Here is a 15,504-nt window from a genome sequence, read left to right on the forward strand (position 1 = left end):
AGGAGATTGCGGGGGCCCCAGCACTCGGACCCCCCGCGATCTATAACTTTTTCCCTATCCTTCGGATAGGGGGTAAGTTCAGAGCACTACAGATCTCCTTTAAACATATGTGCAAGGCACATGATAATCCAAATGAATTAAAGTTTGCGGGAGTGGAGCAAATAGAAAATGTCCCCTTTGGGGTAGATCGCCATGAAGAATTGCTTCAAAAAGAAGCTTTATGGATTATGAAGTTGAAAGCTTTAGATCCTTTGGGACTAAATGAGCGAAATGATTTATCCCCGTTCATATAAATCACATTCCTATGCAGTGATTATTTGCTTTTAACTTGATTAATTACATTTGGTGTTATTGTTAAGTTGTTTATGGTTACTATGGTTACCTAACACTGCTATAAGGAATCCCCTTACCACAGGTAGATGTACAGCTGATAGGAAGAAACATCACGCATGACGCGAAGCTAGTCTCAGTGGTACGCCCCCCTCTGCACGTGAGAGCTGCATCTCTCTGCTCCCCGCTCCATGGATTGTCGTGCGATAATAATTCAATTATGAATTATGGTCATAAAAATATTAATTATGAAAAATGTTATAGTTTGAAAAATATTAAAAATATCAAAATTATGACCTGGTGAATTGTAGACTGTCACAATCACACCCTATCAGTACAGCTAAGACGCTAGAGAGAGTGTGATGGTGCAAGGGTTAAAGCCGCCAGACCTCTGGGTATCCACTACTAGTCCCAGCAAGTCACCAAATTAACCCTTAGATAAATGTGTTTCACCAGAGCTTCCTTGAGAAAGGTGAGCTCCTATATTTAGAGATCAAAGACCAGAGCTGATTAATTAAACATTTAATCTGATAAAAAGTATCACAGTGCTATATATCTAAAAATAAACAAATGACATACAGTTACAAAATATGAAAGAGTTTAGCAAGGCAAGTTCAGAAAACAAAAGATGAAGTTCTTACAGCATGATGGTATACAGAGACCCCCACCTCCCGCAAACCTTTGCCTGTACCCCAATCCAGGTACACATGGGCCATGGGCACAGCAGGCCGCACACCTCCAATTCCTTTTAAAGCCATGGTTATACCAGGGATGATGTCCTCTGTATCCACCACTTCAGGCTGCACCAAGGTAAAGGAGGCTCCAGAATCTCGCAAACCCACTGTCACCCGGTCACCCACAGTTACACTCTGCAAGGTTATCCGCTCTCCACCGCTCCGGACACCAGAAGAATGGCTGTGTGTCCTCCAGCTGCTGGTGGAGAATTCTTTTTGTAGGGTCAAGTGGCACTCAGGTGCCCAATATTGTTGCATCTGTAACATCGGCGGGTGTCCCCCTGACCCAATGTGGCTCCTGTGGCTTTTGGTGCTGATGGCAAGAATTTTCCGGCTGGCTTTGTGCTGCTGGTGGTGCTCTGTGGGTGTGTGGCTCCCCTCCAGGTACTTGCTCCAGCTTGTGCAGATCCACGCTTTGCTGTTGGTGCCCGGTTGTTGGCAAAGTCGTCTCCAAGTTCTGCTGCTTCCGTTGCAGTCTTGGGCTTGCGGTCCAATATCCACTCTCTGGCTTCAAAGCTCCGTGTTTGGAGCTTGCATGTTGACCTGCATGTTGAGTGCAGCTTTCTGTGGCACTTTGTTGCAAAGTCCGAAACTTTTTCCGATAAGCCTCTGGAGTCAGATTAAAACTTTTTAGCAGGGCAGATTTTATTGCCTCATAGTCCTGGTCACTCTCAGAGGGAAGCGAAGCAAACACATCCAGAGCTTTCCCTCGCAGCCGTGGGGTTAGATATCGTCCCCACTGTTCCATAGGTAGATGGAACTGTTGGCAAACCTTTTCAAATCCCCTGAGGAACACATCCAGATCACCATCTTTCTCCAACATGGGGAAATGTTCCAAGCAAGGTTTGTGGTCTCCTTGATCCTGCACATCACTGTGTGCAGATAAAGCATCCTCTCTCAGCCTCAGAACCTCCAATTCATGCCTTCGCTGGGCCTCTCTTTCTGCCGCCTCTCTCTCTCTGCAGCTCGTATCTGTGCCTCTCTCTCTGCAGTTTGGTACTGGAGAAGCAGTTAGAGTTTCATATTAGCATCCACATTCCCAAGGTGTTGTAAGGCAGTCCGCATATAAGAGTCCAAGGCCTCATGTGGAGTACTGTCCTGATGGGGAGTAATGTTGTATTCCCCAGGAGATATCAGTCCTTGGATGGCAGTTCCAGCTGTAGGACTTTGTCTCATGTCACTCAGCTCTTCTGCACGGGCATCATACTCCACAAGATCAGCAATAAGTTGGTCCTTGTTCTTTCCTGCAGTAGGGATCTCCTTTTCTTGGCACATTAGCTCCAGTGCAGGCTTGGACTGCATGCGATATGCCTCCATATTTCCGAGATGAGACAGAGGAGGTAAAACAGGAGATGGGGAGGACAGAACTGTCTTGCACTCTTTTTGTATGTCTTTTAAACCAGCACTGAGCTCTGTCTTTGGAATTTACACACAAGAATATGTATGCAATTTCTTTTTAGTGCTAAGATTTCCTTACAGGTAAAATCCAGCAAGCACTAAAAATCTCTAAATATATCCCGACGCTGCCACCAGTTGTCACGATCACACCCTATCGGTCCAGCTAAGACGCTAAAGAGAGTGTGATGGTGCAAGGGTTGAAGCCGCCAGACCTCTGGGTATCCACTACTAGTCCCAGCAAGTCACCAAATTAACCCTTAGATAAACGTGTTTCACCAGAGCTGCCTTCAGAAATGTGAGCTCCTATATTTAGAGATCAAAGACCAGAGCTGATTAATTAAACATTTAATCTGATAAAAGGTATCACAGTGCTATATATATAAAAATAAACAAATGACATACAGTTACAAACATATGAAAGAGTTTAGCAAGGCAAGTTCAGAAAACAAAAGATGAAGTTCTTACAGCATGATGGTATAGCCGTCCTTGTCAGTGAGAGTCCAGCTCTTGTCAGCTTTTGGTACAGCCTTGAACAACAGTTGAGTCCAGCATTTTAAATCTTATCTCTGCTTCTTTGGAGGGAAACTCCATTCCCCCCCTCCCCTCTGATCCCACCAGGTGGGGCATCTCTCTTCCTGACCCCTTATCTGTTTGATTATATGATGGGACCAGGTGCACGACTTCAAAGGAGATCCAAACAGCAAGACCCCCAATAAAATGCAATACACAAACACACAGTCTGAATGAACCTCACCCCCAGGTCTTAGTTTATTCACAGATACAATTATAAAACACATGTATGTTTCCATAATCAGGCCTTGGGCCTGACATAGACAAAGAAAATCAATACAATTCACATCTGAGTCTGACTATTTCCTCAGATATCAAAAAGTTCTTTTTATGACGGGATGACATTAACGCTTAAAGGATGTTACATGCTTGAAAAAGGCAGTTTATTGCCGAAACGTTGCACATGGATGGCAAATAAAGTCTTGCTCCATCTACCAGCCTGAGTCCTCAGCTATTTGGTGCTGTATCCACTCTGAATTTCTGTATGCCTTTCCGGGTTGGCATTCCCGGATGATCACCTGCACATGCTGATTGGATCGGTGCTGTCTCTCCTCTTCACCCAATTTTACATAGTTAGTTACATAGTATGGTTGAAAAAAGACATACGTCCATCAAGTCCAACCAGGGTATTGAAGTGAAGGGTGTAAGGGGATGAAGGGAATACCGAGAATGAAGGGATGTAGTTTTATAATTCTGCATAAGCATTAATGTTATTTTGTTCCAGGAATGTATCTAACCCTGTTTTAAAGCTGTTAATTGTTCCTGCTGTGACCAGTTCCTGAGGTAGACCGTTCCATAAATTCATAAATTGCAATATACAATAATATACTTTTTATATTATAAAGTATGCAGATTTATTAGTTATAAGGATATAAACATAAATGAGTAACAAACACAATGATATATGCAAATGAATATCAATTAGATATATTAGTAAACATATCAAGCTTGTTAATTGACTACATTTAGTAGAACAATACATGTGAGTAGTAACTTGTTAAAATAAAACAAAAGCTACTAGCTTAGGAATATCATAAAAGAAAAAGGTTACATATGACTCTATCCAGAGGAACCGCATGATATTAAGATGGGCAATATCTAATTATAGACATCAATATGGAATGCTAAATACAATCCCCACCCCCTTCTAACCAACTACAAATCACATGACTCCATGAATTGGCAAATCATCCAAGGATATGAACATGTAAGAACTATGATATACTTCTGCCCCATTCTGGACTATTTTCTATACATGACTTTGGTAAGACTACTAAGACTGATAGCAGAGATATATGATCTTGCTCTATATTTTAGAAGGAAGAACTTAAAACAAGTTTCCTGTGTGGGAAATATACTTAGTTTGGCGAGTAGGAATTCTATCAATATGTATAAGCAATTATGTAATGCTTTCCTGTGTCTTTGTGTTCTCTTCAGCCCAGTACAGTTCACAGTCTACCTAACATCTGGTTTACCAGACTTTTTAATTAGGTCGGGCGTGTACATATGGTAATGACTATGACATCACTATAATACCGAGAATGCATTGAGCATATCCCCCATAATGCCTTTCCTGTCGGTGTAATGTCAACTACCCATACCCTAGGGGGTGCTATTGCATAAGCAATTAGCATCATTACCATTAAGGGTTAACTGTCAATAACTGGTCTCAAACCCACATTCCACACTTGACATATGGAGCCATAATTAACAATTCAGGGATTATTTTTGACATCTATAAGTAATCAAAACCTGGATTCTCATAGACATCTTGGAGCCTACCTAGACATCCAAATTTATTAGAGAGATAATACCATGAAGGTCTCTTTCACAAAGACGTGTGAATCTCTCTGTCTTTCTAGTCTTGGTAATTGATTGTTAGTTACAATAACATAGACACAAGATTGGCTAACTAGCCCTGTACAAAGACTCATTATCTAAACAGCCATAAATATCTAAGAAGACAAGAAGTATTCTACTCCTAAGTGGCCTACTTACATTATACACAAAATGGCCGATATCATGCTATTAAACATATTAAACATAGTGATTAATTATTGGGGCGTATAATTAGCATGACAGGATTTCGTTCGTTCCTCTGCTCTACATGTCTGTATCCGCATGGAGTAACAAAATGAAGTGAAACGACCTCCAAGTGAGTGAGTGCAACCTTTTTTTCCTTTCTTGGATTTATGCATTGCTTCTGCTATACTGCTTGATTTAAAGAGGTACTCCGCTGCTCAGCATTTGGAACAAACTGTTACGAACGCTAGAGCTGGCGCCAGGAGCTCATGACATCATAGCCCCGCCCCCTCATGATGTCACACCCCGCCCCCTCAATGCAATTCTACGGGTGACGTTCTGAGGATTCCATACAGTGTTTGTCTTCTATCATGGATAATTGTTCCCACAAGTACTATCTATGCAGTGCCTGATGTGATTTCTTTTACATATTGTTATGTCTATTAATAACCTACTTAGGCATTTAGGAGTATCACCTGCTTATCTTCCCCAAAAAATAACCATACAGGGAGTGAAGACTCACACTGTTCACATATATCCAATACCATCTTAATAGGCCTTAATACCTAGAAGCTACTGCTACAAAGGATATATCCCTATTGCTTTGGATCATCTGCTGATAAGGATGTAACATACTCCCCCAAAGGGCAAAATGGGCTACACCAAGGATCTACATATTCCAGTTCTCTAGACCAAAACTTGATAAGTTTGGAGGCTACTGCTGGTGAAGATTCAAAATCGTGTGCCTTTAAATAGACACCCCACCCCTATTCTAATATGGTAAACACATGCAGAGTTACTATAACCATGATCAATGTGTACAGCAGTTGTCCTATCCATTATAATAACAAGAAGCCCTGCCATGTGTTGGCATGTACTGCTGATCCAACCAATGTTACTTACTAAGGAAATTCACTGTGTTAAATATAGTCCATTAGGTCAGGAGCTTAAAAGCAGAGACTATTTTTAGCGTTGTGCATTTTTGTCAAGTGAAAATATCCTATCATGTCACTACCGAGACAAACTGGACAGATCATTTTAACTGCAGTATTTTTAATTTTCTTCTTCTAGAGTCCAGACACCCGACTGGGATCAGGATTTATTGGGATCAGAAACCGTAACACTAAGGTGAACAGAGTCTTGATCATAGAAACAGATAGGCTCCTCCTCTTCTCTATTTTTGCAGAGCGTGCTCACTACACTGTCCTATGCAAGTCACTTGGTCATTTTCCGATTTGTCTGAGAACAAGGTCAATTGTTCCCTGAGCAAATGGAGTGCCAGCACGCATGCTCGGCCATCTTTCCATTTACTGGATATGCCAGTAGTCCCCAACTCAGTCTTCACGGCCCACCAACATTTTTTTTTCAGTTACTATATTAGAATAAAACAGGAAAAAAATCTAATCCTGGACTGTTGGTGGCCTTGAGGACTGGGTTGGGGACCTCTGGTCTATGGGACTTTTGAACTTAGCTGAGTTTAAAGCTCATAGAGAATGAATGGGGCAGCGATTGATTGTGACTGAGGACAGTCACAATGGTCAAACCCCCATAGTCAACTAGCGATCCCCCATACTGTATATAGGGGATAACTTTTATTTGTTGGATATCCCCTTTAAACAGTAATATTCTTGAACATTAAACTGTCATTGAACCCTACGTAGAAAGTGTGTTAGGGGTGGGGGGAATATTATTGGTATTGTACAGATAAGGAAACAGAGGAAAGAAGACCATGAGGTTTGCTGACCTTGGCATGCAGTGAAGAAAAGATACATAAGTGAGTTAACTGCATATTACCTGGTGGTCGGGCAGTCTAGCCGCCGGGTTAGTTGTGAGTAGAGTGGCGGTGAGGCAGCAGGCTGCTGACAATCTACAAGAAACTGATAAATTAGACATATATACAAAGAGATGACAAGGTCCATGGTTATATAGAAGAAGAAAAGATAGCAGAAAAAGTAGTTAATAGAACATGGGTTAAATGTGTTGTCCAAGATTTGATTTTTATTTTACTTTATTTATTTTTTTAAACAGCGCCACTCCTGGTCATAGGTTGTGTCTGGTATTGCAGCTCAGTTCCATTCAAGTAAATGAGGCTGAGTTGCAATATCTAACAAAGCCTATGTGCAGTGGTGGTGCTGTTTTTATAAACAAAAAATCTCGAACAACCCAATCAAAGTAACATAGATAGTAATTCTACACATACACCAAGCAAGGCCAGCGAGTTAAAGATAGTATAATTCAAAAAACGTACAAAATTCTACTGCATTTATAAACATATACACTGATGGGGAATGTCTCCACTCCATGTCCTTTGAGATTAATTTGAATTGTACCCACGTTTATCCACCTGTATTCACAATGCAATACGTGGACGCCCAAGGCTCCACTGCAGCAAACGTACAGCACCACAGAACCGAGTAGGTGTTAAATTTGGAATACAGATAAGTTAAGCACAGGTACAATATGCTGTGTGAATAAGGCAGTAATCATTTAACAGAGTGCAGTACCTTCTTCTTTCCTGCAGAGGACAGCAACACAATTTACAATAGCAAAGAGAGAGAGCAACGTATTTCAGTGATAAAATGGATTATAGACAAACACAGAATGAGAAACACACAACACTAACACAGTCACATGAAGCCAACTAATTCTAGAACATTATAGCTTAAAATGCAAACTTAATAATTAGTGTTCAAAGGGATCAGTCTGCATTTTATAGATTAGACCTATAAATTATAATGCAATTTAAATTTATAAATAGGCACTGTGTCATTTCAACAAACGTTGCATATATTAATAGCCCAAGTGAATATAAGGAACTTTGTTATATATCTTATTAGCCAAAAATGCTTCTTTCTCTTGTTATCAAGCTTCATCACTCTCCCCCCTCTTCTTGGAGACTGTATTCCACTTGAAAATTCAGCTTAACTTTGTCCTGGGTCGGCAAGACAAGTAATAGAAGTCTATGGAGTGGGGAGGAGAGGGCTCCATCCACCAGCTCTGGGAGAACATTAAATTAGAGTTTAAGCCTGCAGAGCAGAAACCTGCTAACAATGTCATATACAAGTTATCATAAGGCCAGAAATAGCGCTGTGCCTCATGTATACACACAGGACAGCTTATCCTGAAAAGTTATTTAAAATGGCAGGTATGCTTTAATTGCCAGCAAGTAGAAAGAGACAGATAGTTAGCTAACTAGAAAATAGGTTTAGTTAAATAGATATGTAATAGATAGGAAGGATAGATAGATAGAATAAATATTCCATATATATGGGATAGATAGAATTATAGATATGTGGTTAAAAAAATAATATATATATATATATATATATATATATATATATATATATATATCTGTAGCAAAGTATGAGCTGCTCACCGCTAGCACGCCCTTCTCACCACCTGTGGCGTAGACCGGCTGGTACCGCCTCCAGCTTTTCTAATGGATAAGAACAAAGACGAGGTCCGGCACCAGGATGGTTGCAGATAAAAGCTTGCGTTACTTTATTGAAGAAATCGCTGTACAAGGTAGGACATCTAAGATGTCCTACCTTGTACAGCGATTTCTTCAATAAAGTAACGCAAGCTTTTATCTGCAACCATCCTGGTGCCGGACCTCGTCTTTGTTCATATATATATATATATATATATATATGAGTAAATTTGAGTAGCCGTATTAGTCCAGTGATGCAAATCATAAAATGTTGCAGTATCTTGTAATATCTTATTTATTGGACTAACAGCATTTTGTAGAGACAAGATTTCGGGATTCCTCCCTTTATCAAGATTTGCTTTGGACTTGATAAAGGGAGGAATCCCAAAATCTTGTCTCTACAAAATGCTGTTAGTCCAATAAAAAAGGTATTACAAGATACTGCAACATTTTATGATATATACAATCGAATGTAGCAGAATGCTGTAATACTTTTTTTTATAATACTTTTTTGTAGAGACGCTTTCGGGAGACCTCCCTTTTTCAAGTCAAAAGCATTTCTGAGCACATAAGCAGAAAAACACACAGGTTACATCTTAAAAAATATACAGGGGTTAAAACAACAGATGTGGAGAATTCACACTAAGATGGGCCATAAAACGTTCAGCTATAGGACTACATAGATAAGGATAAGAAGGGGCGCAGAGGTGAGAATGGTACTTAAAGGGGTACTACAGTGTAAAACTATTTTTTTTTTTTAAACCAACTGGTGCCAGAAAGTTAAACAGAGTTGTAAATTACTTTTATATACCGTGTTTCCCCGAAAATACACCCTCCTGCGAAAATAGGCACTAGCTGGATTATCGGGGTGAGCTGCAATATAAGCCCTACCCTGAAAATAAGACCTAGACCAGTGGTCTCCAACCTGCGGACCTCCAGATGTTGCAAATGTTTGCAACATCTGGAGGTCCGCAGGTTGAAGACCACTGACCTAGACAATGCCCGGGCTGCAAATATTAAAAAACAAACTTTAACTTACCTTCGTCCTCCGTTCCCTGTTGCTAAGGAACCGACCTCACGGTCCTCCACTGTTATCGCTGATGTCCTGGGGATGGGAATGTCACAGAGCCTTCAGCCTATCACCGGCCGCAGCGATGTCCCGTCTCGGCCGATGATCGGCTGAGCCCACTGTGATGTAAGAAGCCGACAGTTGGCTCAGCCTATCATCGGCCGAGACGGGACATCGCTGCGGCCGGTGATAGGCTGAAGGCTCTGTGACGTCCCAACACCAGGAAGCAGCAAGAACAGTGGAGGGACCATGAGGCCGGTGCCTTAGCAACGGGGGAACGGAGGACGAAGGTACGGTAAGTTAAAGCTTGTTTTTTTAATACCCTATTTGCAGCCCGGGCACAGGAATAGATACAGCGCAGCGGCTGATAATTATTTGGGGGGAGAGAAACTGTGCTCGCGGGTGACAAACGATTGTTACCCCGATGCAGGGTGCTGGGCTGATAAACCGGCGGGGGGGGATGGGACATTGGGGGGCAGAGGAACCGCCATGTTGTTTAATGTGCATACCGTACTGTAAATAAGTAGCCCTACCCTGAAAATAAGCCCTAGTGTGTTTTTTGTGGCTAAAAGTAATATAAGACCCAGTCCTATTTTCGGAGAAACACAGTACAAATCTTAATCCTTCCAGTACTTATCAGCTGCTGCGGTATGCTCCAGAGGAAGTTTTGTAGTTCTTTCCAGTCTGACCACAGTGCTCTCTGCTGCCACCTCTGTCCGTGTCAGGAATTGTCCAGAGCAGGAGCAAATCCTAATAGCAAACCTCTTCCACTCTGGACAGTTCCTGACATGGACAGAGGAGGCACCAGAGAGCACTGTGGTAAGACAGAAATAACTACACAACTTTCTTTAGAGCATACAGCAGCTGAAGTACTGGAAGGATTAAGATTTTTTATAAAGAAGTAATTTACAAATCTATGTAACTTAAATCCACATTAACTCTGTTTTTGGCTTCATGTGGATTTGAGCTTCTTAGACCATTATCAAAACGTCGTATAACCCGCACTGGATTGTCTTCTCCCTCCTGTATCTCCCCATGTCCTGCTTAATCCCCATACTCACCCCTCCCCCCCCCCCCCCTTTCTCATCCTTATCTGTATTTAGTCTACTGTCCTATAGTTGCACAATTCATGGTGAAAGTTTGTCTCTACAAAATATTGTTAGTCAGATAAAAAAATAAAAAGGATTACAAGCTTGTGCAACATTCTATGATTTTGCATCTACAGATAGTTGTACCCTTAGGATTGTCATTTGCAAAACATTGCAACCAATCAACCAGTAATAAACTTACTTCCACTGGGCTTAGAATGTTGTTTATGTGTCTATGGGGGAGATTTATCAAAGTTGTCTATGTCCCGCATCAATATAGACCAAACTACAGAGCATTAGGCCGGTCTATAGTGCGCCAAATTTATCAAAAGTCGCATGGCTCTTGATAAATTCTGCGCACGGACTTCGGGATCTATACTTTAGACTGTATTCAAACCAGCTCCAGCACGGTCGGACATTTCAGCGTACTTTCAGCCGATGCGACTTGTCGCTGAAAAGTCGCTTTTGATAAATTCAGCACCAATGCACTTTTCCATCTAAAATAGACCAGAATGCATCATGTTCTAAAAATCCCCTAAAGCAAAAGTCGCAGAAAAGTCGCACATATTTAAACTGCGACTTTCTGTGCGAAAAATTTAGACAGGAAAAACCAGTCGTAATCCTTTGATAAATCTCCCCCTGTGTGTAGTGAGGGTGTATATGTGCATGTCTATCGTGTGAGTATATGTATGTGTATTAAGTAATTGTTCCTTTGAACAGGTTTATTCAAAGTAAAAAGAGTGATTTTTGGGTTCACACTTTTTACTTTTGCAAGTGTCACATGGCCGAAACACAGTCCCCAACCCTGAACCTTCTGGTCTTCGACCAGTTTTACAGTGATCTAAGTTCAGTAGAACCTCTGGAATCTCTGGGTGATGCAGGTAAATATGCTAAAAAGTTACCAACACTCAGTGGGAACAAAAGCTCCCAAATCATGCAAAATCTTTTTACCAATAGAAATCTGGCCAGTATTTTCCAATGGAGAAGGTAACAACCTTTTACACAACTGAAAGAAAGATAAGTGGTCTATCACTGAGGAGCCAAGTTAGGGACTGCATATAAGTGAGAAATAGCCTAAACGTAATCAATAGTTGACTAGATTTGGGCCATTATAGAGAATAAGGGTGCTGCCCATATTTTGCCCTTTTAGGCAGGATGCCAATGTATCCTCAAACATAAGTGGAAGATGTGATAAGAACAGCCCCTGACCCATATACGTTCACCTTCAAAAGCAGCACCTATTGGAACAACATTTTTGGAATCTTCTATTGCTAAAATTTTCTAGACAGGGCACCCACATACCTTTTACAATGTAGCGCCTAAAAATTGTTATGTACCGTGAAACCTCTAAAAAAAAAAAAAAAAAAACCTTTAAGAAGACCACCCCCTTATACAGACCAGATTTTATGCAACAGATTTTTAGTCCACCATACATTATACATAGTTCCCCATTTTCTTTATGGAGGCCACTCCCATAGAAATCCACTTTTTGATGTCATTTTGGGTAATCTTGGTTTGAGGTTTCCAAAAATGATCAGCTTTGTGTACACATGTCCAGAGGTGACAAAAGTAGCTTATATCTGGAACATACTGATGTTATTTTCAGCATGACGTTCCTCATTTAGAAAAATGAAGCCTTCAAAAATATCTATTGTTTTTAATTTTTATTCATTTGATTATAAATATTAACATTATCTCAAATAAGCACCACTTTGATATATTAGGTTGTCTGTGCAACAGAAATTGCATAAGCAATGGGAAACAAATAAAATAAATAATCATGTGATCTACCTTTAACAATATCGCTTTCATGAGTATACTGCATGCACACTTGGAAAACAAAAACCTGAGTCAGTCCATCCTGGGAAGTTTAAAGGTGGGCATACATTTTCAACTACAGTTATCTATGCCGACTACCCCATACACATATATGTTTGGGCAATGTAAGCCAAAGCTAGATTGCTTTGGGGCTGGCCTATCCACCCAGGACAATTGGGTCAGGCCGTGAAATCCAGCATGTCCAACCCTTCTCCCCAGCCTCATCATCTGAGAGGCAGGAGGCCGCCATTCACCTTATACAATCGGCCAAACTGGCTGGCGTCGGCAGGTTTGGCTGACTTTAGTATAAGGTGTATGGACATCTTTAGATTGACACACTCAAAAGGGAGTGGCTTATGAGGGAAAAAGAGTAATGGGCTTTAAACTGATGTATCAAGGCTTTGTTAAATCCAAAATGTGGATTGGTTATTTCTCAGAGCTGCTCTTTTATTATGTTACAAAATATCGAGGTTACATTAAGCAAAGAAATATAAAGTCCCCAAATTTGTTATTGAGCTTTTTTTTGTGGCACTTTTAATCCTGGGGCAATATATAGTACTTTGACATTATCTTGAATGGTTAATTTAAAGATTACATTTAGTGTCTGACCCTTTAAACTCCTATCATATTTTATTATAAAAAAAAATTTATTAGACAAAATCAAAAACTAGTGAAAACTGTGAGTTTTAAATGTGTTGTGTAGTAAAACATAATTTTATTCGAATTTCATCATTTTGAATTTCAAAATTAATTAGTCTTTCTAGTTTCGAATTTCAGTTTTCAAAAAAAATAAAAAAAATAAGCCCCAATAGTTTAAAAACTACAAATAATTGGAAAAATTTTTGTGAGCCTATAAGTTTTATCTAGTTTTAATTTTTGCTACAGTTTCAATTACTTTATAAATATAATTTTTAAATTTGTATCCCTTTACTAAAGAAAGGAAGACCAATGGACTGTGATAGAGAACTATGGGAAGTCTGAGCCAAACACAGGCTACTTATTTGTTCATAATAGTATTATTTACAAACTTTCATAATAAACCTTTAAAAAAAAAAGACTTTATTCAGTAAATAAAATCCCAAAATAAATATAAAAATGTCATGAATATAGTCAGATCTAGACTATTTTTATTGTCATCATTGCATTCTACAGACCAAATGGACATAGAATAAATAATCAGAGAAAATAAATATACTATGAGCCAAACTAGCTCCATGTTATACCTTCAGATGACATAACATTTTGTGCTACATTCTGCCGGGTCCATGTATCAATGCGATAAATTTGATGTACTGTTTTTGTTGTTTTTTAATTTTATGAAATTTATAATCTAAAATTGCATAATACCTCGTTTTCCATGCATAGAACAAAAATAAAATAAAAATCTTAATACATTTAGAATAACATTACTAGAGAAATGTTGTAGTCTAATGATTTAAAGGAGAACTCCGACCCTAGACATCTTATCCCCTATCCAAGGAAACGAACGCAGAATGCTGCTCAGAGATCACCGCAGAACCTCCCCCCGATCTCTGAACAGCATCTGGCGTTCGTGGGTGCCCGTGACTGGGGGTCGTGACATCAAGGCCATGCCCCCTCGTGACGTCACGCCACACCGCCAATGAAATTCTATGGGAGGGGGTTTGACATCATGCCCCCTCCCATAAACTTGTTTTGAGGGGCGCGGCGTGATGTCACAAACCCTCTGCCCGGTCCAAAGGTTCAGAACAAAATGTTCAAACACTGGGGCAGCGGAGTACCCCTTTAAATGGTAATAGATCTCTAACAGTTAAAGGGGTTCGCCACTTAAGGCAATCCATACTAGCAAGAAAATTCTTGACAATTCAATCGTAAAGTGTCCACCAGCTAGCAATCCCAGTGTTGGAAAACCTGGCTTTAAGTGTTTACTTCTCTTGCAGTGCCACCACAGGTGGCATTTAGCATTACACAATGACAATTAATATAAATTGCCTGTTTGTAGGACAGGAAAGGTCCTCCAGAGCAAGAGGAGCTCTTTGTACCTGCTCTCTACTATGGCCAAGAGGCGATGATACGGACGTGACCCCGCCACCTCCTTACTCCAATTAACTAAAAATTTCCTGATAGGGTGTATTAAAAAAGGATTTCTAAAGTGGACAACCCCTTAACCTTTGCTTATCAAACATTTACACATTCTGCTGTGTTACAATTCTTACAGAATTTATCTTTTGAGAATTCTTTTGAGTTGACCGAATCTTAATATCCCCACTAACATCACCGGGTCCTGAAGGACAGTCTTGACTCATGATGATATTCCTATTCAGGTTTTCAGATTTTGCTATGGTACATAGACCCCAATAAAGTCAGCTATTGATATCCAACAGTCATTTTTGGGTGATTGGAAGGAACAACTTTTTTTTTTTTTTTTAAATGGCGGTAAAGCAGGAATCAGGTATATTTTTGCATAATTGTTTCTTCTGTCCAGCTTCACGTTAAATGGAGAATAAGATGAGAAGAGAAAAAACTGTTCTGAGAGTCCTTTGCATCAGAATTTTTTTATGTTTCTAATACATAACATCTGAATTTATAAAAAAGTTTTGAAGAAAGAAAAAATACTAATACAGTCGGTGGCCTTTATAATACTTCTTCATGATGGTCATTGTTCTTCCTGTCCTCACTTACGTTCTGGAGAACAGATCCAGGAGACAGGCAGCTGAAATGAGATTCCTGTAGTAAGTTATTATGTATTGGGGCTAAATGTCTTGTGACAAAAGGCCTTCATCACAGCTGCTGCTTCAAAGTTCATGTAAAATCCCAATGTTGCATCAAAGGCAAAAGGTTGACAAAATCAAGGTAAAATAATATTAGTTTTAAATTGCTTATATTCGGCAATTTGAAAGCATATGTATGAATATGGTTACATGTTAAAGAGGCAGTCCATCGATTATTATTTTTTTGATTTGTTGGAATAAATATTAAAAGAAAAATCATTTAAAAAAAGTTTAAACAGTAAAAAAAATGTATATAAAAATGTATGATCTATATTAAGCCTATATCTCTTCCTTC

At 39.7% G+C, this 15,504-nt stretch overlaps 1 protein-coding gene across 10 annotated transcripts in view; it reads right to left on the minus strand.

Annotated features, from left to right (window-relative positions):
* Positions 1–15,504, minus strand: part of BICD1 (BICD cargo adaptor 1) — a 189,741-nt gene that overhangs the window by 7,975 nt on the left and 166,262 nt on the right. For 3 of the 10 annotated variants that reach the window (XM_056517531.1, XM_056517530.1, XM_056517536.1), the window contains one exon: positions 6,849–6,921. The exons of 2 other annotated variants lie outside the window; for them this stretch is intronic. In XM_056517531.1, the coding sequence (XP_056373506.1) occupies positions 6,849–6,921 (73 nt within the window). Of the gene's footprint in view, positions 1–6,848; positions 6,932–12,075; positions 15,232–15,504 lie in introns of those variants that run through there. 5 more of the 10 variants (XM_056517535.1, XM_056517533.1, XM_056517537.1 and 2 more) reach the window with 5 other exon arrangements.

Source organism: Hyla sarda, chromosome 4 (assembly GCF_029499605.1).
Source record: "Hyla sarda isolate aHylSar1 chromosome 4, aHylSar1.hap1, whole genome shotgun sequence".
Lineage (NCBI taxonomy): Eukaryota > Metazoa > Chordata > Amphibia > Anura > Hylidae > Hyla > Hyla sarda.